The sequence below is a fragment of the Lissotriton helveticus genome, chromosome 1_1, assembly GCF_964261635.1.
Source record: "Lissotriton helveticus chromosome 1_1, aLisHel1.1, whole genome shotgun sequence".
Taxonomy (NCBI): domain Eukaryota; kingdom Metazoa; phylum Chordata; class Amphibia; order Caudata; family Salamandridae; genus Lissotriton; species Lissotriton helveticus.
In genome coordinates, this window is record NC_136057.1 from 1,052,850,426 (window position 1) to 1,052,873,975 (window position 23,550).

The 23,550-nt window shown below is 39.8% G+C and overlaps 2 protein-coding genes across 5 annotated transcripts in view; one reads left to right on the plus strand and one right to left on the minus strand.

Moving 5' to 3' along the window:
* Window positions 1-23,550, plus strand: part of SHANK3 (SH3 and multiple ankyrin repeat domains 3) — a 2,381,185-nt gene that overhangs the window by 2,144,445 nt on the left and 213,190 nt on the right. The window contains exon 20 of the mRNA XM_078677930.1: window positions 16,180-16,307. Coding sequence (XP_078534056.1) covers window positions 16,180-16,307 — 128 coding nt within the window. The remainder of the gene's footprint in view (window positions 1-16,179; window positions 16,308-23,550) is intronic.
* The window catches only part of LOC144820423 (uncharacterized), an 858,373-nt gene that overhangs the window by 306,295 nt on the left and 528,528 nt on the right, over window positions 1-23,550 (minus strand). For 2 of the 4 annotated variants that reach the window (XR_013607785.1, XM_078677934.1), the window contains exon 6: window positions 17,307-17,371. The exons of the other annotated variants lie outside the window; for them this stretch is intronic. Coding sequence is in view for 1 of the 2 variants with exons in the window: in XM_078677934.1 (XP_078534060.1) it covers window positions 17,307-17,371 (65 nt within the window). In the remaining variant the exon portion in view is untranslated. The remainder of the gene's footprint in view (window positions 1-17,306; window positions 17,372-23,550) is intronic. 4 annotated transcript variants of the gene reach the window in all.

Consider the following 23,550-nt stretch of genomic DNA (forward strand, 5'->3'; position numbering starts at 1 on the left):
ACAACGGCCCCTCGCGGCGGGATGCCTGACTTTCACCTTGTGGATACCCTGCTATCTCACAGGGGAATACCAGGAAGGGTTCCCTAAGCAAGCGCCGGGAAACCCACTGCGGGTAGCTGTGTGCTATATAAGCTCAACTACATTTACATTTACATGGCTATATTTACTTGGACATCTGCACCAAATAGGTAGGGATTATATATTTACATAAACCCATTCACTGAGTTTATACGTGATAGGCGTCCACAAACAGACTTTGTGATATAGTTGACACATTGCTAGATAATATATGTCTTGTGGATCACATTTTAATTTCTCTTGATGAAATACCTTTAGAGTTATCAGAGACAATATAGTTGAGAAACATAATGTAGAGTTTGCATTGGAACAAGTGACTGTTCAGGATTTCATGGTTCTGAATTTTGGCACGTAGCATAGTATGGGGAGGTTTGAGACGCAAGTAAGTTCTTCCACATATGTAAAATAGCAGCTTTCAGGTTGAAAATTAGTCAAATAACTCTGACTATTGCACACTCAGAAGAAATGCTTGAAGAGAAGACTGCTGACTTATTGCACGCTCAGAAGAAATGTTTAAAGAGAAGACTGTCTATTACAGTTCCACAAATTGAGATTTTAGAACAAAATCCATACAGAAATTATAGCTGAACAATATTCTAGTACCACATTTTTAGGTTAAAATAGGCATTATTGGAATCAGGGAAATGTTGTTAAATTAACAGCAGCCCAACTCCAACAGCATTAATTCAGGCACATATTCTGTGTCATAGATATAAAATGGATTCCACTATGGGTTGTCTGAAAGACTCAACTCATAAGAGTATGATTACACCAATACATTAAAAGGATAAACTGGCTGAGAACTTTGCTAACGACAAGTCCATATGTCTTAACAATGCAGATGGGAGTATATTTGGTAAACCTATTTCTAGGAGACAAGAGAATGTGTTCCCATAGGTCATAGAATTTGTGAGTCACATTAGACTGCTCACACACATGAAGCCTCCTGATAGAAGATGCTGAACCCCTATCTACTATTTTAAATGTTGAGAAGTAGTCAATAGTGATACATTGGCTGCTGAACTTTGGGGGCAACATCAATTATCATAGTGCAACATTATTTAGGCAATCATTTAAAGATTTCATGCAGGCAGAGGACATTTTAGAATTTATTTTCAAACCAGCTATGACATTAAGTAATGAGTTTGGTTTGCACTCACTTTGTAAGTTTTAAGTATATTGAGTGTTTTTTTTTTTTAAACTACAAAAAGATTATTCAAGCAAATCCGAACCATTTCTCTGAGTTACTCAGACAGTAAACAAAATTTGGACTCAGATTATATAGGGTAAAATAAGCTGTTTTAAGATGACTGTCATATTTTAACTTAGTTAACTAAGCCATCTCGTTGAATATATGCCTAAAGTTACCAATTGAATCCCTGTGCTGCACTACTGGGGTTGGGTATAACAACCTAAAACATTCTTGGAGTTGTAGTTCTGGTTCAGTTTGGTTGGTCTAATCGAAATAACACTACTGAAAACAAGAATTTGTAAAACATAAGCCCATAACCTTGGTTATGTATCTAAATAGCTCTATATCACATCAGAACTGGATTGACAGATCTTTTCAGTCTTTTCTTTTTATGTTGTAAGATTAAAAAAAAACTGTTGCAGAACAACTTACTTAACCCATTATTCTTGCCAGTGGATAATTTGTAAAAGAATAAGTGCCAGATCCTAAGTTTTTCTAAGAAGCCCACAGCCAGCGCTATCGAATGGTAGGGATGGCGAACATTGAGGCTGATAGTCTTGATTCCACCAAATGCTTCTTGCATCCACCACAAGATATTACCTGCCTCTTTATGTCTCTCTTTCAGGTTCTTTTTCATCCCTGATTTCTTTCTTTGTCACTATTGTTCCATCTTTCTCGTCTTCCTTTATTCCATTTTGTGTTTTTCTCTCTTCCTGTGGTTCAAAGTCTGATGAGAAAAAATAAGTGTTGGGCACCAAAAATGAGTGCTGGTGTGGCCCACTTGCAATCACCGGCTCAAATTAAGCACGGTTTTGGTGAGTTAAATCCTACAACTATCAATCTGTATCATAAGGGCAATGATTTATATCAAGTTGTTACATGGGTAAATGCAGGTAATATGGATGCCTATTTGTGAGTCGTGCTATACTGAGATGTAAGGAACTACATCACCAGGATCTACTATTAGTGTTTTAAGGTGTCTCAAATGTTGGAAATTCTTTCCATGTGTTGAATGTGCTAGACTGCTGTGAATTGATGGTGGTACATAGGGAGATCATATACCTTTAATTTATGTTACTCCTATAGTCAAACCTATAAAGAGGCTTAAAAGATGGATGTTTAATAGGCATGTTCACAAATATTCTCTTATATAGGGAGTTAGACCTGTCAGCCTAAGGGAGGTCTTCCCACAAACGTTTTTGCCTTCTCCCTTCTTGAAATTGTTTTTGTTGGCCTTAAGACTCTTTACCACTGCTAACCAGTGCTAAAATGCTTCTGCCACTCCCATAAACATGGCAACATTGGCTTACACTTGATTGGAATATTTAATTTACTTTTAAGTCCCTAGTTAAGTGGGATACCATATACCTAGGGCTGGTAAATGAAATGCTATTAGTGGGCCTGCAGCACCTCCTGCACCACCCACTTAAGTAGCTAATTAAAATATGTCTCGGGCCTGCCATTGCAGCCTGTGTGTAGTTTAAACTTCAAATTCGACTTGGCAAAATAAACTTTTTGCTAAGCCTAAACTCAATTTTTAATAAATATAAGTAACCCATAGGGTTGGACATGTATGTTTAAGTTTTACATGTCCTGGTAGTGAAAAACTCAGAAGTTAATTTTTCACTACTGTGAGACCTACCCCCCTCATAGGAAAATAGGTTATATTTTTATATTTAATATGTGGCCAATGTTGTTTGGCAGCAGGTAGAAATGTATTATTTAGTGTCTACCGAATAGTAATTTAAAATCCTCTTTAACAGTAAAGACAGATTTTAAGTCGCCATTCTGAAAATGCTTGGCATTTTCTTGTCCTAACCATTTGGTGCCTGCAGCTTGTTTCCTGGGTCACATGACTGATTCATTTGGCAGTTGGCCTTTGTGTATTCCACCCATACAGCCACACACTAGGGGGATTGGGTGTTGGCAGGATGGCCCATTTTGGCAGGATAGGGGGACAGAGCTCTGCACTGCCCCACTTACACTTCAAAGCAGATGCCGCAGCACACACACTAGCCTTTTATGCCCTTAGACTTGGTGGAGCCTGGGCAGGGAGCCAGGAAATTCCAAATCCATCTGTGGGGACAAAACTTTAGAAGTTTTTCCACTTCAAAGCTGACACCAGGTATAAAATTAGGACCCTCAGATCCACGCTTCAGTACATACCTGGACCTTTGGTACTACAGAAAAAGGACTGCCTTGCTGGCTGAGAATAGCTCTCAATCTGAAAAGGAAGACTGGACCAGCTTCCTTCATCTCAGGCTACCTGAACCGACTTCAAGGTTCAGTTAACTGGCCTTCTGTTCTGAGCTACAGGGACATAACAAGCTTCTGAGGCCTTCCTGCAACTGCCCAGCTGACTTGCTGCTCTGGATCTGCCACTTGACCTGCTTGAGTGCTGCTCGCCTCTGCTGGAATGAGTTTCTGATCCCCAAGGGGTTCCTCCCAGGTCCTGGACTCTTGATTTAGCATCAGTTGAGCCTCTCCTGGAAAAAAAAGAGAAATCCTGAAGTTCTGGGCTCTTTATGACTATGAACTGAATCGCTCGTGCTGAGATCTCGCCACCAGTGACGATCGCCAACGAGAAGCTTCAGTGGATCCAACTCTTCACACCTAGTGACCACCAGTGACAACCAGCTAGGCGAGATCCTACAATGACAGCCTATAGTGACCGCCAACTCAAAGCTCCAGCAATGTCCATCTGCGACGTCTGACAGAATCTTCATAGTACAGCAAAGACTGCCCACGATGCCGGGCCTGCTCTTCTACAGCGACAACCATCTGCAGCACTCTCCCTGCTCCTCGCAGTGTCCTCCACCATGAACTGTACACTTCACACCTGACTTTTGGCAAGATTAACTTTTTCAGCTGGACTAACCTGGTCCCTGTATCTGGCCTTCGCTCCATCATGGCCAGCCTGTACTTGTGACTTTCCCCCAGTCTAATATGACGAGATAACTGCAAGTGGTGCTTTGCGCTTTTAGTAGCTATACTTGCCTACATCTTAGAAATTACATATCTCAAGTTCTATTGAAAGGATTTTTGTTGCTTTGGTGTCAAATAATTTATTACATTTTACTCTATTTTTGTAATGTGAGGTGCGATTTTTCTTGTGTAGTGTTTTCACCTTATTGTTGGTTGTGTTTTACCTAAATACATTACACACTGCCTCAAAGTAAAGCCTGACAGTTTTTCTGCCAAGCAACCAGATGGTGAAGAACAAATTAATGTAGTGACTTTTGTGGTTCACCCTAACAAGGATTGTGGTTGTTGCTTGAGAAGGGCTCACATCCCCCTCAAGCAACACCCAATTTCTCACATATGGTTTAAACTAAACTTATACTCAGTATGAGCTTTCTAAGTTGGAGGACATATACTGTACACAACTGATTCCCTGGTGGCATAATTAAGAAAAGAGCTTAATATGGTTCATTTTTACAAAACTTTCTAGCCTAATCCCACAAGAAGGGATGCAAAACGAGGAGATAGTATAACATATTCATGTAGGTCTAATATAAATATATATATAGATAGATATATATAGAAATATATATATCTATATATATATATATATAGAGAGAGAGAGATATAGATATATAGCTAGATAGATTGATAGATAGATAACTAAAATATTGAGAGATTGTCAATGGATCTACGATTCAGACAGATGCGGCAAAGGTTTTTTTTAAACTGTTTGCGAAAAATTTGAAACTTCATAAACTTAAATTGAAAGAATCAAGATTGTTGAAATGGTGACAAGAAGAAAAAAGTTACTTTCCTGTAAATGAAGTTCTCCAGTTTTGGTATCTTTCATAGGTTCATATGCTTGAATCATCCCCATCGTCAAGCTGGATGTCCCACAGTAGATGTAGAGTAGTATGATGTTAAACATACACAGAATAACTTTAACATAGTCAAAATAGTAGCCTTTCCACATCATTATAAAATGTCCTAACTCTGCCAATCAGAGCGAAGCACAGTATTTACCTCTCCTCACTCAGGCTATCTGCTTTGACAGTGGTTGACCTTTACGAGGGTGACCATATGCTAAGAGTAACTGATTAGACTTTCTGATTTGTTTCATTTTCTCTATGTAAAATTGTAATCATCTTCCGATTTTTAAAGAGTGAAGTGCTTTTCCAGCTGCATTAGTTGGATTTGTGAAAAAGATTTGAAGAACTGCTGGTTTGTTGAAATGAAAATCCTATGGTACTTTAGGTATGAAACGTGGATTGGTTCTCACAATAACTCTATTTTCTCCAAATTGAAGAAAAGGCTCTTTCTTTGTGAAGGTTTGAATCTCTTCTACTCTTCTGGCTGAAGTGAGAGATAATAAAAGTGCTACTTTTCATGGAGTATGTTTCAGTTCCGCCCTGTGAAGAGGTTCAAAATGTTTCTTTATTAATTGAGCCAAACCCGTATTAAGCCTCTATGATGGAGGAGGGTGTCTTATTAAAGGAAAGACTTTAAAATGACTTTTAAGAATTTAGTTTGAGTCTGTTAGACCAAAGAGATGGCTGGTGTCACGTTCTTTTGAAGCGAGAAATAGCAGCTAAATTAACCGCGTTCAAGGCATGACTGAGATCTGAATTCAACAGATGCAAAAGACAAAGTAATATTTTGGGAAGATATTGAATTAAATTTGTTCTGAATACAACATTTGCAAAAACGTTTTCATTTTGCTGTGTACAATTATTTGTAGATCCTGCTCTGGCTTTAGATAGTATTTTCGTACAGTCTCGTAGAATGCCTACTAAATAGAATTAATTGAATTTAGGAGCCAAGCTAACAAATTGAGAGAGTGGGCCTGGGTCGAGAATTTGTTGTGGTGAGACAAATAATTTGGTGTAGGAACCAATCATATTCATTGACGCTCTAGCAGGAGAAGCAACTCTGTGAACCAATACTGTCTTGGCCACAAAGGAACTATGAGGATCATTCAACATGGCTCCTGTCTTATCTTTGATAGTACTCTTGGTATCACTGAAATCAGAGGAAATGCATATGCATAGGTCCCTGAAGGCATTCCCCTTTGATCATGCAAGATTTTTCCTGTTGGCATAAAACTGGCATTTGTTATGCTGGTTGGTTGCAAAAATGTCTAGTTTTGTTTGACCCCAGAGAACGAAATAACTTTACTATTTGGCACTGATTGGCTTCCCATTCGTGACCTTCTCCCTTTGTCCTGCTGAGTCTGTCTTTCCAGAAGGTCGACAGGCCTAGGAGGTGTTCCATCTTTATCTCTATGCAATGTTCTATTGTCCAATTCTTCTTTGTACAGTAAATAGGATGTGTTCCTCCTTGTTTGTTTATATGATGCATACTTATTATGTTGTCTTTTCTCATCAACACTGATGAATTTTGTATTTGAGGTAGAAAGGAATGAGGTGCTAGTGTGATTGCTCTCAACACCAGAATGTTGTTGTGCATCTTGGTTTCCTTCTCCTACCATCTGCCACTGACGTCCTGTAAGTGCACATGCCAGCTTTCTAATGAGGCATCCATTGTCATGATAAATTGAGCCCCTTTCTTCAAAAAAGATAGACTTACTGATGTGCTTTTGCGCTGGAGCCACCTTGTGAGAGCTCGTTTCATCTGAGGCGTTATCCGTATCCTGTTTTTTAAAGTACTTGTGTTTTACAACCACTGCCTTTTCAATGCTTCTTGAAATTACCTCATTAGAATTCAGCAGTGTGAGATATGAATGTAGGATGACATCATCCCTAAAAAAGGACTTTAAGACAGTGGTTGTCTTTTCTTTATGAAGCTGAGCTGCTAAACATAGCTGCTAAACAGGACAATCTCTCTTCTCTCAGAGGAGCCTTGTTTATTTGTGTGTCTAAAATTGCTCTTAAAAATGTAATCTTCTGTTGAGGATACAGGGAAGATTTTTCAGTGTTTACTGTAAGACGGAGATCTTACAGGGTGTGTTGTAGACTCTAAAGCTAGCTTTGAAGTTCTTGCTTTGTTTAACTAATCGTCTAAGTAAGGGAATACTTGGTAGTTTTCTCCTGAGGTAAGCAGTTGCTGGTGCCATGCACTTCATAAGGAAGTGGATTTGAGACTGATAGAGAGGACTTTGATAATGGCGATTGACCAGTTGGAATCTTAGAAATGCTCGATGCATAGGGTACATCAGAATAAGAATATATGCGTTCCGTAGGTCTAAAGGTTTCATGAAGTGTCTGTCATAGAAATTGTAGAACTTCCCACGATGTTACCATACAAAATATTTGGTTTTCTGAATATCTGTTGAGATTCTGAAAATCTAAAATCAGTCTCCACTCGCCTACCTTTTTCCTTTATGAGGACAAAATTAGAATACAAACTCAAGTTCTGTTGTGCTTTGGGGGCCAAGTTCTATCGCTTCCTTTTTTAGTATGATATTGATTTCCTTCTGTAGTAGATGCAGATGACGAAGTTTTACCTTGAGCGGTTGTATCATTGTAAGTTTTTCTACAAATTCTGTGAACAATCACGTATGTCCTTTGGTGGAGAATCCACTGCTGGAGGCGTGACATCATCTGGGATGAGAACCTCATTCTGTTTCCATTCAGGACCTGAATATGGAGGTGTGTTTTCTAATTGTCACTTTTCCTGATCATCATCTGTATCTGATGATCATAGCAGAATGGATTGTGGCTGCGCTTTTGAAAGATGTGGCAAAGGCATTGGAGCAGGTTTGAAAAACTGTACTGGTTAAAAAGGTGTAGTAGGTCTTGTCTGAGGTCTGGAGCCTGAAGGTGTTGCAGGCATCAATGATTGTCATTTGGATTGAGCAGTATGTGACTGTGGAAAATGTTTAGAGCCATCTGTTAGCATAAGAGGTAGATCTTTTAACAAGTTCCATGGTATTTGCCTCTTCTCCTCTTGTTGATCTTGTATGGCTAGCTCGGAAGCATCCATACAATATTGTCATCCATCATTCTCTTCCTCATGCCATACAAAAGATCAGTAGGTACATTCCCCTTTATTCAAAGAGAATGATTTAACTTCGTACTCATCTTCTTAAGAGGCTTGCTATTTTACTGAGTTGGGCTATAAGGTGGCCCAAAAGGACCTCCTTCATCCATTTTTCTGTATCTAAAAGGTGTTGCGGTGGATAAGATGGCACCTTACTCGAGGAAGGAAGTATGTTCTGTCATTATAGTTCCAAGGATACCCTTATACAAAATTAGGGTTATTCTAGAATCCTTTAAGGTTAATAGTATCTCCATTCTTGAGGATGTTATTGTTTTTGCTGACACTGTTGTGATGGTAAGCACAGTGGATGTTGTAGCTGTGGAATATGTAACTGAAGATATGGTATCTACAGTCATGATTGACAATATTTTGATTGACGGTATTTATGTCGCCGATGATGCCATGATGTCCTCGTCGTCAATGTTCCCACCAACGTCTTCATCGTCATCTTCTTTGGCAGTATTATCATCGACAAAACCATCGTCGGTGACCTTGGCGATGGAGTGTCCACCGATGCCATCAGCGTCAGCTCTCATATCCATCGTGGACGGTGTTGTTGACACTGTTTTTATCATTGACAATGCCATTGACAGCAATTCTGATGTCTCTGACACTGGCAAAGATGGAGAGTGCCTAAGTGAGTCTACAGTCAACACATTTTTTTCTAAGCTGTTGGAAGTGCTGATTATATAGCGGTTAGGTCTGAGGAAAGTCTCCTCTAATGAAGATTTTTTAAATAGCTTTCGTATGAGGTTCTCTTTTAGATGTTTCCTTTAAAGGACGTTCAGAATGTGAATGTACTACTTTAAGAGATTTTGGAGAGGTTTCACCTTCCTCTCCAGAAAAATGTATATCTTAAGAAGTTGACTTATGCAGCCTCACCAGCAATCGTGCCTCTGTCTTTCAAAGTCTTTGTAAAAAATGTTCTACACATGTTACATTCCTTAGTTTTATGAGTCGCATGCAGACAATAAATGCACTCCTTATGTAGATCTTCAGAGTTGAGTCTCTTTTTCCATTTCCTGCAGGGCCTCAAAAGGCTCTTCTTTGACACAGTCTAGTTTGTAATTAGTAACAAATCCTTAGGATTTGAAGAAAAAGTACAGAAATATTCAGTTATCTGACTGAGGAAGCAGTGCTCAGAGGGACTTCTTTCACACACAATGTTCTGCAGAAATGAGACCTTGCTAGCGTGGGTGAATTGTAAATACTGAGCTAAGCTCCGATTGGTAGATTTTGAGAGTTTCGTAATGATGTGGTTAGTCTACTCTTTGACTATGTTAAAGCTATTCTGTGTATGTTTAACACTGTACTGCTGATTATATCTACAGTGGGATTCCCAGCTACACAACGGGGATAATTCAAGCATGTGAATTTATGAAAGATTCAACATTATAAACTTGAAGGAACTTGACATAGATGTTCTGGAGATGTCTGAACATTGACATTTTAGCGGAAAGTGATGAAAAGGATTTGTCGTTCCTTAGGACGGGATGTAATGATTGTACAAGGTCTAAAAACACTTGGTAGTACAAAAAATATTGCTGGATTGGAGAAAGACTGGGTGCTTGAGTTTTGAAGGAAAAGAACATTTTGAGACACTGAGATTCAGCAAAACTCCCTCTACTGAATTACATTTGAAATGTCTTATTCTTTAGATGTTTGAGAGCATATGAAGCAATTTTAATTAATTCATATGGAGTTTGAGTATAATAGCTTTATGGGTGAATTCTAGTTGACGCCCTTGTCTCTGCATGTTCTTACCTCCCCACTTGTTATTTTCCTTAGGGACTTTTATTCTTTTGCTACATTGTTAAGTGAACTAATATATTTGACAGTGTACTCTAAAGAGACTAATATGTTATGCATTGCAGTGATTCTGTATTGGTCTATGTTCAAAATGTTAAGTTTCATAACTTTGTGCCATAGACGTTACGGAGTAGCCTGTCAGCCAAACTCTTAGCCTGCCCGCTCTAGTCGGGTAGACCATCAGTTTTCGTATGGTGATGCCCACACTGACTCCTGCATCAGAAAGCTTACCATGACTGCCCAACCGAAAGCTTTCCCCAACTGGCCACCCACCCTTTTTAGAGTAGATGGGTTGACGTCCTTTTTCTCTGTCCTTCATCACCAGGTACAACAAGCACGACGAGGGTGTGGGAGCCATTTGGTTGTTTTGTTTTTCAGAAACAAACTTGTGCTTTGCAAATGTTACACTGAAAAACTAAAAAGGTTGGTGTGCTGCTGTCAGAAACATGGTAGACGCCCACCAACTCTGTTATACCTTCACAGGAGCCGCCGTGGCAGCAGCTCCTGTGAAAGCACAGCCCGCATGGCAGAAGGTGACCCCTATAAGAGGCGGACGGCTGTCAGAGGTAATGGAATCCGCCACCCGGACGGACTGCAGCCTATACACTTTACCATAAATCAGGCCCTTTGTCTTCAAACATTATCAATAAAAATAATTTAAAAAAGAAGAGGAAATAGCACTTAAAAATGAAATAGTTAAGAATCAATTTAGGTAATGAGTAGGAGGAAAAGATCTTTGAATCCTAGATGCCAGCCATTTGTGTTTCTGCTCTAAAGATGGAACTGAGTTAGTTTTAGACTATGCACATTTTCTCATGAATGCAATGGTTTCTAGCAAAAGAGAAGATTGATTTCACGTTCCTTTGTTTCAAATTTGAATGTGTTCTTGGTATGGCACCAACGTAAGTTGAGGAACAGATCACTCCTGTTTTACTGAGGCCTATCTTCATTTGTTTGTTTGCTATGATATACAATCCGCATGGTACCGTGTAAGACCGCTTCAGGTTGCCAGAGCATGCTTCCGTTATTAGCTCATTTTTTAAAGTTCTACATTTTAGAACCAGATTGTAGCACACATTTATTCATTTCGTATGTGAGAGTGCAACTCAAAATCTATCTTACAGGTTTTTCAGCCTAGGGCTGAATGAATTTGCAGTGTTACAAATCAAAGAGAATGAATGAGAGCAATAATAACATTTTGGAAGAGGAAGAGCAATGAAGGTATTAAGTAAAATGAGGAGAAAGACAACTACAGGAGGCTGAAATTCAGTGAAGAAAAAACCAGAGACGATTAAATATACATTACTACTGAAATATAAGCCTTCAAGCAGTCGAAGAGTATTGCACTGGCTTTAACTCCTCCACATCAAGTAACATCCATTTGGTTACAAGATTATTAGTGTTGCTGTCAGCAGCCTCCTGTCTGCCCCTCCTACCGTTTAGCTACTTGTCTGTCACCTACCTCTGTATGTAAGCCCCTTGCCATTTCTGATCCCTACTTCCAATTTTTCTCAGTTTCCAAATGACCTTGTCTTCAGTGTTACCACATATGCAACCTTCCCAGAGTACAATCTGGTCACTGACTACCATTTGACTTCAATACTCTGTGTCTACTACTTCTCTACTCTTTTGCCTACCAGTCTGCATTATTTTCAACCTGCAATGCTTTCCCTTTCTGCAGCATCCCACTTATCTTTTACCATGTCAATATCTGCAACCTTCCTCCCATTTTAAACGGTTCCCTCATTTATCCTCCACTGATTATAAGCTATCTCCTACAGCAACCTTACTCTTGTCTGCAACATTTTCTGATTTTAATATTGATACTGTATGCAGCCTTCTTCCTGACTACAACCTTCCACATTCTCCAACGTTATCAAGTCTGCACCCTTCCCCCCTCCCGCCTTTCACAGTCTTCAACTTTCCCAAGTTTGCTATCTTTTACATTGTCCATCCTTTTGAAGCCTGGGACCTTTCATGTTGTGCAACCTTTCCAGTTATGCCACCTTCTCCAGTCTGCAACGTTTCCCATTCTCCATCCTTTACAAGACTGTAGCCTTCCCCTACTGTGCAACCTTTCCAAGTATGCAACTTTTTCCAGTGTGCAACCTTTCCCTTTCTCCAATCATTCCCAGTCTGCACCCTCCCCTCACTGTGAAATATTCATGGTCTGTATCTGTCTCCAGTCTGCAACCTTATATATTATCTAATTTTTACCAGTCTGCAACGTTGTGTAGTCCGCAATCTTCCTTTTGTGTAACCTTCCAATGACTGACACCTTTGCAAGTCAATACCCCCCCTTTGACTGCAATCATTTCCCCTCTGCAACTCTTTGCCATGGAGAACTCACTGTTTGTGCAATTTTCCTCTTTCCTTAAACCCTCCCTAAGCTGTAGCTCGTTTTGTAACCATGACATTCCAAGTGGAACCCCTCATGCACATCTATTGCTAATGTTTCTTCTGTCCACGACCTCCTACATTCTTCAACATTCCTTCATGTGCAATCTGCGTTTCTGCACCCATTCCCATTTCAAACGACGCATTCAACCTGCTTCCTCCCCAATCACTGTAGTCTCGCGCTGTCCGACTCTCCTAAATAGTTGCAACATTCTTCATCTTTAATCCTAATCAATTCCAAACTTAATCCACATGCAACTTTCCACTCCTTTAACTTTCTCCGCCATTTGCACCCTTCATACTTGACAGCATGCACGCATATCCTATGCCTGGCTTCGCCTTGTCTGTTGTTTCTGGCCATAGCTTCTAGGCTCCAGCATAAGATAACTTCTTTTCTACAACGTCATCAGATATACAGGCCCCTCTCTCAGTAATGCCCCCCTGTCTAGTGTGCATTGATAGCCCTCAGTGCCTTTATACCTTCAATACCACCTGTCTCCAGTGATGTCTGTCTACAGCAGCACTCTTGTCTGTAACGTTAACACAATCATCAGCACTCGCTCTGCCGCATATAACATGTCTTGCCTTCGGTGCTCATCCGGCTTAAAAAGGCCCCATGTCTGAAATGTTTCTGCTTTTTCTGGTTCATGCATTTTGTTTTTAATTCCAAGCTTCCATCCGGAGACGGAGAGGGGGTGAGTCTTGCTTTTCATGCTCCTGCCATTTCTGTCTATGTTGAAAAACCAAAAGCCTCACCGCTTCACATTCATCAAAACAGAGAAATCCCTTCTCGAGCAATATCTGAGGACTTCATTCTGATGTATCACAGGCATGATAAGTGAAAACCTGCCAAAATCTTTAAAGAATTTTCACTGAAAAAGTCTGTCCGAACATTTTAGGCCAATGTGGGATTTCAGTATTTATTCTCAATCAACTCCCAGTCCCTATGCCCATTAGGGACAACACTTCTACAGGAACTAACAAACACATGCAGAGCCAAGTTTATACATTGAATGTTCTAATCGATTGCTTTGCAGCCTTTCCCCGCAGTTACTTTCGAGAGAAGATTCCAAACAACGTGCACATACTCTCTGTACATTTCCCAAGTACTTCTAATGCATTATTCAGATCAAATGACATGTTTTTATAAACCTTCTGGGTATTACAGAGTGAATTTCCATCCAATTCATATATTTCTTTTCAACTCAGTGCGAACACACTTTGAAACACTTCAAAAAGAACTGTGTACACTTTGCATAAATACATTTCCTTTTAACATAATTTTTTTCTTTTCAGGTCAATGCTAAAGTTACTTCGAAACACTATCACAAAATTCAAAGTTCCCTTTGTTTTACAACGATTTCTAAAAGCCCTAATTATTTCAGTTAATCATTGTAATACACATGATGCTTAGAATTATTTCACCATTTTGTCTTGGGTGTTTTCGTGCATCTTGCCGCTCCATAGCAATTTCTTCTTAAAATTTAAAAATATGCTTTTAGAAAAGTGGTCTCGTGAATCTGCACTGGGTTAAAAAGAAACACACATGCTGGATGCAAATGCATTTTCTAATACGGGAACTTATTATAAAAATAAATCACACTTGATTTGATTAATCTATAGGATGAACTGAAGTCTCTTGTGTGTTTGTCTACTTTATGTTGAATTATAAGGGCAAGTAAGAACCTCTGTGGTGTTTTAACCATTTTCACTGGGAACTAAAGCGAAGTGCCACTTAAACTCCTCCCAAAACCCCATATTGTTTACTTGCAAAAATTCACAATGGCAACTCCAAAAAAACCTAACACGGGAATACACCAAAAATCTCTCTATACCTAAAGTCATTCTGTCCCAGGAATGATGGCCATTTTCATTAACTATCTTATGGATTGAAAAATGGCACAACCCTGAATATAGTTAACCATCGGAACATTGCCTTAAGTAACCCATCTTCTTTTGGTAAGATCTTTTTCAATGTCCATTGTCATACCTCAGTACTTCTCGCATGTACCAAAGGTACATTAGTGCACCTTCATCCTGTAGCCAACCTCCCCTCTCACTAGTGAGTAAAGCATTCATTAGCCACAGCCTCTTATCTGATCTTACCTCACAAAAATCAATAATAAGTGAATGCTTCCACGTGCCAAGGATGGACTTTCGATTAGACACTACGTTCAACTAATCCCTGAGATGTTATCTGATGAGAACAGCACTGGAAGCAGATTCTATGTGTCCCATACGGATCCATATTCATCTAATGACAGAGGTTGCTTCATTCTCTGTCTTCACTTACAGATGTTTCTTACTAATCATACATGCTATCACCTCAGCATGCCACTAAGATACTCTCACTCTTCAGGGACCATTAGGGGGACATATTGTGTTCTATAATTCACTGTTTAAGTTCTGCCAACTGTAGCACATATTTTTCATGTTATTGATATTCGATTGACATACATCTAACTTCAAGTATGTATTTCCTGTTCGTTTATACAAGGCATCATCAAATGACCAAACTTTTATCCATCTCTATATTTTTCCATTTTCCAATTCACATTTCCGTCCAGCTCTTTCTTGTTTTCTTCAATAAATGCATCTTTCTTTTAGTTATACCTCTACTGCATTTGGTTTAGGCCCAAACTCTCATGACGTCTTTATTCCTTCGTGTGTATTCAGTGCCCCCCTAAATTACTTTTTAGATCCATTAAATATTTCCCATTCTGTTAAATTTAGCACCATTTCAGGACCCTTCACATGTCTATAACACTCATCTAGCTCATTATTCTACTTCACCATCTATGCTTCTCTGTGTCTTTATCCAATCTATTCCAGCTCTACATTTCCATGTCATGTGCTTCTCAACATTCTTCATGTCTATTTTCTATTTAATTCTTCTCCATTTTCATCAGTGTTTTTCATCTTCCTACACCTATGTGTGCATGCGGGCAATTTAAGGGATGCTATTTACATTTTAATCCCCCACAATCCCTCAAATACAGCTACAACCTGTTCTTCTTAACCTTTCTCCAAACCATCTCTATAATTTGCTAACTCTCTGTATTTCACCCTCTATTGTTCTTTTATTCATCTTCCAACATGTTCTTCATATCAATCACCAAGGTCATCCTGTTTTGATTTCTTTTTTTTATACTTTTTTCCCTCCTCAATTTCTTTCCACCTACCTCTGGTTCTTTGGGCATACTTCCCTTTAATAATTCACCATCTAATTATTCTTCTCTTGCATGTTGCCTTTCATCTTTTCTAATTCTGCTCTACCTCTTCAGGCATGCTAACTATGCAACCTTCTTGCATCTTTGCTCTGTATCAGTAGTGCTAATCTATCTGTTCCCATGAAAGCATTTCTTAATCCTCACTTAAATTTCACTGCCCCACTCCAGTTCTTTATTCCACTCTATCTCATAATTTGTCCCGAATTGCTTCATCACACCTTCCATTTCTATTTTTGTTTCTTTTATTTGAGGCTGTTAAGCACTCTAAGAATGAAGAAATACAAAGGTATGTCTGAACCTAAAGTTTTAATGAATTAATTCTGCAATGTTGGTTGGTGGTGAGTAAATAAATTAGTATTCTCCAAAATAGCTGTAATTTCCCATCCTTTGGGATTTACAAGCAGGTCAAGGCAAGGGCGATGGAGGCAGGGATGACTCTCCTTTTACCTACGTTGGAGACGCCCAGTTCGGCCACTGCTAAGCAGAAATGGTTTCCTGTCTGAATTGCAGAGAGGTTGGATGAGATCCTTGTGGCAGCGGAGCCTTCCTTGCGGCAGGACATTGTGGAGGCAGATTCCAGAGCAGCAACGGTGAAGCAGCGGCCAACAAGTCGGCGGATTACTCCAGCAGAGATCAGTGTAAGCAACTCGTTGGATTTTATAATATGGAGTTTGGTATGTGGGAGGGTGGAAGCTAATTCCTGATTACATGGGATATTCTCTAAAGACAGAAAGGAAGAATCACATAGCCGGGGAGTAGCATTAGGCATTGAAAGTGGACGTGCTAACAGGATCCAGGAGGGTGGTCAGCAGAGGAGACTGTAGCTATGTGATTATGGACATCCAGGAGTGTAGAGAAAGAGACAAGGAGACTAAAGATCATTGGAAACAGAGAGATTTTGAATCCCTTACAGATTAGAGGAATAGAGGAAACAAAATACAATTGAGAGCATTCTCGTTTCACTAGGTCCTAAACTGTACCTGTTTATACAAATAATTATTTTGTCAAAGGTTTTCTTTTAAGAGCACATGAGGTTCCACTCTGAAGATAAATGCTGGGTGGTGCATTGATCTCTAGCTGTGCTGTTTCGCGAGAACAGTTTGAATGGGACCTTTTAATATTTAAATGGTATATTGATGGTTAACTACAATGTAGTGTAATATACAGGTAGATGTGTAAATTAAACTGACGTATTGATGACAGCAGGGCACCGCAGCCATGCCAACTAGACATGGGATACAGTAAGATCATGACCCAGTGTATTGTCCCAGCACTTATACCACTCTTCAAAGCTAGACTTATCTTAATTTGAATGCCTTTGCACTTTAGCCCAGCTAGTCAGCTTGTGAGCCAGCCACACACTTTTGCAGCTCTATGTCTAGAGAAAATGGCACCACCATGTTTATCATGTGAAGAGGAGAAGGTTGGTACAGGATGGTGTCTGATATTTTACCAGAGGGGGTCATTCTTGTTAATTTTCGCACGATGTACAGGACCTTACACTGCATTCTGCTCTCTGTAACATCAGTAATGTGCTTTTTGTCATACAGTGTTTAGAATACATTTATTAATAAAGAATAACCTTTCAAAGTGTTTATACGTTGTGAATAAAAAACGAAAATGTACTGTGGTCAAACCTAGTTCTCCATCACTTCGCCATGGGTACCTTCTCTGAATTTGTAAACGTTAGACTGGGTCTCCCCTGTGTGAGATTTAAGTAGATAAAACAGACATTTCTGAAAAATGTTTAAAGGAATTCCTCAAATACTTTCTTCTGCCATTTTTTCTTAAAAAAAGAACAAATTTGAATACAATGTAAAATGCATTTTGCTAAAATGGCAACTTTGATCCCAAAATGCTCAAACTAAATAAAAACAAGGTTATGATTAATACACACAAGTGTCACCATTTATGGATGACAATTACAACACTACTCTTTTAGGCTGCGCTTAATTTAAGCCGGTGGTTTCTGGTGCTCAGCACCAGAAATTCATTGTCAACAATGGCGATTGTGACAGTCTGCATCAAGGTGCCGCAGTCTGACTCATTTATAGATGATTACAACAACAGTTACTTGTTTGTTCAATTTACATTAACAATTACTATTACCTGCCACCCAAGACATTATTATAGCTTGTGGCCTGAAATAGTCTGAATTGTCACATTCGTAGTTGTGTGATGGTTAGTTGTTGTGTTGTTACTATCATTGACAGCATAGCAAGACAATGCGTGGTGCATGCTGCAGTGGCCTCCTGACGTGAGCCCCAACACTTATTTTTTTAACAAATTATGCACTGCTTTCAGGTAATCCAGGTGGGCCAATGTCCTAGAATCACAATTATGTAAATATGGTAGTTGATTATGATGGGAACTCCTGAAGAAGGATCCAATAAATGCATTTCCAGCTACTCTCTCAGGAGACTAAAGAGGAAAAAGTTAGGTTTTAATTATGCAAACACACAGGAAAGACAAATAAACTAAGGTTCTGTTTTGGAGTCAGAGTCAATGCAATAATATTTAGCAAAGATGTAAACTGATCTGCAGGTGGTCACTCTGCAAATAACAGAGATTTGGAAATTTCTTATTACGGCAGCAATGCCTGAATGCATCCAGTGGAATGAATCTAAATGGTACCTTTAAGTGACCTTTTAGTTTTCTGATAACACCAATATTTAGTTATTATCTATTTAAATTATTGCATTTATTTACTTTATAAGCAAACTATTAAATAATCGTAATAAAAGAATTTGATCTTTTTTTAATGAAAGAAGCAGATCATATGTCTAACATTAGTTTACTTTTTTTACAGGTAGGATAAAACACGTAATGCTATTATTTGTCTTAAATTTCATTCAAATGATAACAGGCTAACTTAATCATTGTCAGCTGTTGTTGTAGTGGAAGCAGGCATTCTTCTGTGACAGAGGGACCGCCGAAATCTTAGACACCTTTCCCCACTAAATGGTTCCCAAGTAAAAGGTGGGGGGCTTTGGGAAAAATAATTCTGGATGGAATTCCTTGCAGCAGGAAGTTTGGTGAATTGATAGTCTGGGTTCTTGTCTCTCTTTTATAACGATCACACCACCATCAAGTGGAGAAATCTTCCATCAGTTATGTTCAAGTAAATGTGGGAACTTTGCATAAGAGACCATTATGGCCATTTATTGATCTAGTGTTGCATGCCTTTTATGTTTCTTTGATTTTGCAAGTTAACACTTTGACATCATACCCATTACCGCATCTCTATTCATTTTCTGTATAATGAGATCTCTTTGAAAAGCACTAAGCTTCTCTACTTTCCATTCTTAATACCTTAGCTGAGCTTCAGAATCATTAGGCCACTTCTCCCTCTTCAAAAGTCTGTTTAAGCAATTTATAACAGTTACAAATTGAAACAGTTCGCGTGGCACCCTTCCTCAAATGCACATCTTCAAGAAAATAACAATAGTTCCATGCCGATCCTTGGCCAATTCCACCAGTTTAAAAGCAACACAGTATGCCCTTTCCCTACTAATCACAGATAACTCAAACCCACTTCCCACATCCCTGTAAGTCTTGTGTACACATCACACTGCTCAGTTGTCAAACTGATCCCATTTCCTGCGGCATTACTAAGTATCCCCTACTTGTTTAACGGATCACATCCCATTATGTGTGGACGAATTAATCACTACTGCAAATAAAAGTGCTAGCACTCATAGTCTCATAAAACTTCAGAGCAATGCACCAAGTAATCTACATAATCTAAACAGATTTAGGACCTGATTTAGATATTGGCGGCACCCTGACAGAGGGCTACATGGCGTGGCAGTCCAACCGCCTGATTTAGATGCTAGAGTGCAATGCGTAAGAAGACCGCCAGCAGTCCTGCCTACTCTGCCTGGACTTCACTTCCCACCCCTTCAGCGGGGTGGGCTGCAGCAGACGGCAGCAGGACTCAAGTCAGGATTCCTGCCGTCAGTATTTGGTTCTGGCTTGTTTCAAAGGGAATTCCGATGGGAATCCCTCCTATTTCGAGTAGGCAGAAAGGGACGAAAAGGGGTGAAAACTCACCTTGTTTAGGGATACAGCCTGCAGTTTCCTCCTCTTCATCTTTGCTCAGGTGGGTCCCTCCTGTCCTGGTGCACCTTGACTGCAACGGACAGGCACCCCGTTTTGACAAACTAAAAGGTAAGTGTATGTGGTGTATGTGGGTATACAGTGCATGGTGTATGTATGCTGGTGAATGTACAACATGGGGTCACTGCGCATAACCTATATAGCGCAGAGAGGTCCCCTTGGGGTTGATTCGCGTGTGCTCTACAAATCCACAAAGTAAAGTAGAGTATAACCTACATACACATATGGACACGTACACAACATATATGTGTTATATGTAAAAAAAAAATGCCTTATAATACTAGACATTTCTTGAATTAAAGATTCTCTCATGGTCCTTATGTAGCCTCATCGGATTACCTTTTTCATGTGCCTGGACATATGTAATATGGAGGCTGAATTCTAAACACAGAACTTGAACTGAAATAGCAGAACCTCAGGTACAAAACTTCCATAAGATCTTTCAATCACAAGTATTTATAAAAGACAAGTTGTGATTGCAGTAATAATATATAAATGGTAAAGCATAGGTTAAAGTGGGAGGTATTTTTGTTTTTTAACCTTCCAGTAGATAATGAAAACGTCTTCTACCCACAGACTTCTACACGTTATTTTAAAGCACCAGCATGAGCCAAAGCGTTGCTGTCTAATTGCCTACAATGGCCTTTATTGCTCAAATCACAAGAAAAGATTCTCTCAAGGCTTGAATTTGTTTTTGCTATCTCAAGTTTCCTCCTATTGAAGGCCCAAGTGTAGGGTTTAAATTGTTTTCTACCCTTAAAAGCAACTATGTTTTAACTACTACAGGCTCTCACAACTAATAGTTGTCAACAAGTGGCAATATGACACACAGGGTGACCCAGCCTGTGCTACTGAGGAAGGGGCTCTTTGGGACATACCCATACTACACTTATTTACGGAGGGAAAATCCAGCTGACACTCCCCCCGGCCACACGCATAGTGCTCCAGACATGGAGAGCTACCTTGAAACCCATGGGATGCTAAGGGAATCTCACAGGCTAGACACCACTACGGGAGGGAACCACACTCCATCACGTAGCAGCCTTAGAAGGCTTTCATAGATGGGATACCATTGGCATCTCCACTTAAGGCTATGTTATGGAAGGCGCAACACTTAGTACATAACAGATTCTGCAGGATGAATATGGCCTGCACCACAGCCGATTCTACCATACCTTACAACTGTGAAATCCCCTTGAGCTGTACATTACAGGGTTGGAAGATCTTCCTGACTTTAACCCTTTAGAAGTCAAATTTCTCCTAAGAGAACTAGGGGATCACAAGATATTGCAAGTAAATCACTTCCTAGTGCATAATACCCCTGACATTTTTACAGCGTTACGTACTGCATGGCACCTTACCCATGGCGTTCTAGAAGATGGGAGCTGGGCGGAAGCGAGGGTTTCCCCGAGGTATGCACCAATACCATTGAGCCTTGGACTCATCCAACTTCTCTATGTCCACATAACCTACCTCACACAGCATAGACTTAGGCAAATGCAGGTGATAACCTCCTATCTCTGCCTGCGATGACAAACATGTGAGGGAAACTGGCTCACAAATTCGCCCCTACTGGGAGTAAGTCTTATCCTGCCTAAATCACATGCTGGAGATACCAATGCCGCACAACCGGAAAATGCTGCTCCTCCACATTAGCACCAACTTAGCCATGATTTGCTACAAACTGACGCTGTTCTTGTGGGGCCTTACAGTGGCAAAATGAGATATTGCACCCTGTTGGAGAGTGGAAGCTCCATCCTCTCTTACAGGGTGGAAAAGCGGAAGGGACCTCTGCATGATCTGGGAACAACCAATCAATAAAGCACGGGGCTGTCCTGAGAAATATCTCAGAATATGGGGACAATGGGCAGATTACAGAGGCATTACCATTGTTCCGAGACTTCCTACCCACACAAACCTGGACACAGAAATGCGGACGTACACAGGATTGGGATGCAAAGTGCCCTATTTTCTATTGTTGTTACTCTTTCATGTCACACTCGAATCCCAATAAAATGTGTCATAAAAAAACCACTAACTTTTGGAAGTACTGTTCTTCAAAAAATGCTTGAAGTCATACTGATTCTGCTGCATAGGTTACGTTACAAACCTATCGGAGTTAGGTCAAAACTAATCATATCATCTGCATACATCAATACATAAGTACCTAGTTTTAGTGGTAAATTCTTCAGATTTATGAGTTGAATTGGCAGATCATAAAGATATAAAGAGATCGAGAGAGAAGCTACAAGGCAACTTTATTTTATGCAATTCTTCATTTTTATCACTGACGTCAATTATTTATTCCCTCCCAAAAGTACTTTACAAAAAGTTGAATTATGCAGTGAGATTATAATCTCAATAGGCTAGCTGGATAGACTAGAGAGGAAAGTTTTCGCCATAATGTTGGTCTAGCAATGTGATCAAATGCAGTGGAGAAATCAGTAAAAGCAGCATAGACAGTCTGACGCCTGGTAACTACATATTTATCTTTAATAGTTTTCTGGCAGTAATATCAGTTACTGAGCAGCTGGCTCGAAATCCCTATTGCTGGAAAAGCATATCTTTCTCCAGGGTTCAAGCCTGCAAATGTTCCAAAATAATCCTTGCAAAGATCATTCCAACCACATCAAGGAGAGCAATTTGCCTGTAATTATTGAAAGCTTTCCGGCAACCCTTTTGTGTAATGGTATCATAATGTTCCCTGTCCATCAGCTGCTGATAGTACCCGTTTTACTTCCCTGAGAATAAGGCAGCAGGGGGCTAGAAGATTCCACTAGAGTCTTGGATCTCTTTTTAATACATTACTAGAATCTGGTCTTGGAACATAGCCCCTGAATATCTTGCTCTGTTTAACGTCATTCATTTTTTGATGGCATGTTGGGGGAGAGATTTTCTCAGGATACTGGCATTGACTAATTTATGAACAGTCTTTGTTACAATTACTGCATGCAGCTCAGAAATATAGTCCATCCAAACCTTTGGTGGAATGCAAGTCACTGAGGTACTGCCCTTTGTCCTAAGATTTAGAGCAGCAATTATCCAGAAGCGTCATGAATTTTTATCTAGTGCAGCTTGATGGATATCCTGCCAGTTCTGGTCAACCTGTCACTTTTTTGTAAGTGCTTGTATACTTTTCAACGGACATTGGGGCTACTGTTGAAACTGTTTACGAATTAGTTTATTCTTTTCAATGGATAGTTTTAAGTCTATGGGGTCTTTTGGAATCGCCATCATTTTATGCACTTGTTTTTTGCCTTCCATCGTCCCAACCATCTTTTGTATACAAGACTCAAACTCAACTAATTTATCATTAACCTTTTACAGCTATGCCAGTACCAATTATTTAAAAGTGCTTATATCAGACAAATACCAATACAACTGGCCACTAATTGGTGCAACATCAATGTTTAGTGTCCATTCCATAGTTGGTTGGAGCAGAAGGTCAGAAATAGCCTGAAGTATAAATCTGAAAAAAATTACATCATTCATAAGTAGAAATTATTTAATCAATTATTGAAACACTGGTATTACCTTTTGTAATTGAGTGGGATGGTATGTATGGTTACACTCGGGGGGCGTGGCCACGGAGCCGCCGAGCATGGACGCCTGAGCCCTGAGCTCCGGGTCGGTCTCGGGGATTATCCTGTAGAAAGACCTCCCCCGGCGGCGCCGACACCCGGGCTTGCCTGCTGAAAGCCGCGGGTCGCCCTAGCGCCGAACGGGAGTGCGCAGGGTTCCAAGGTGGTGGAGGATCGCGCC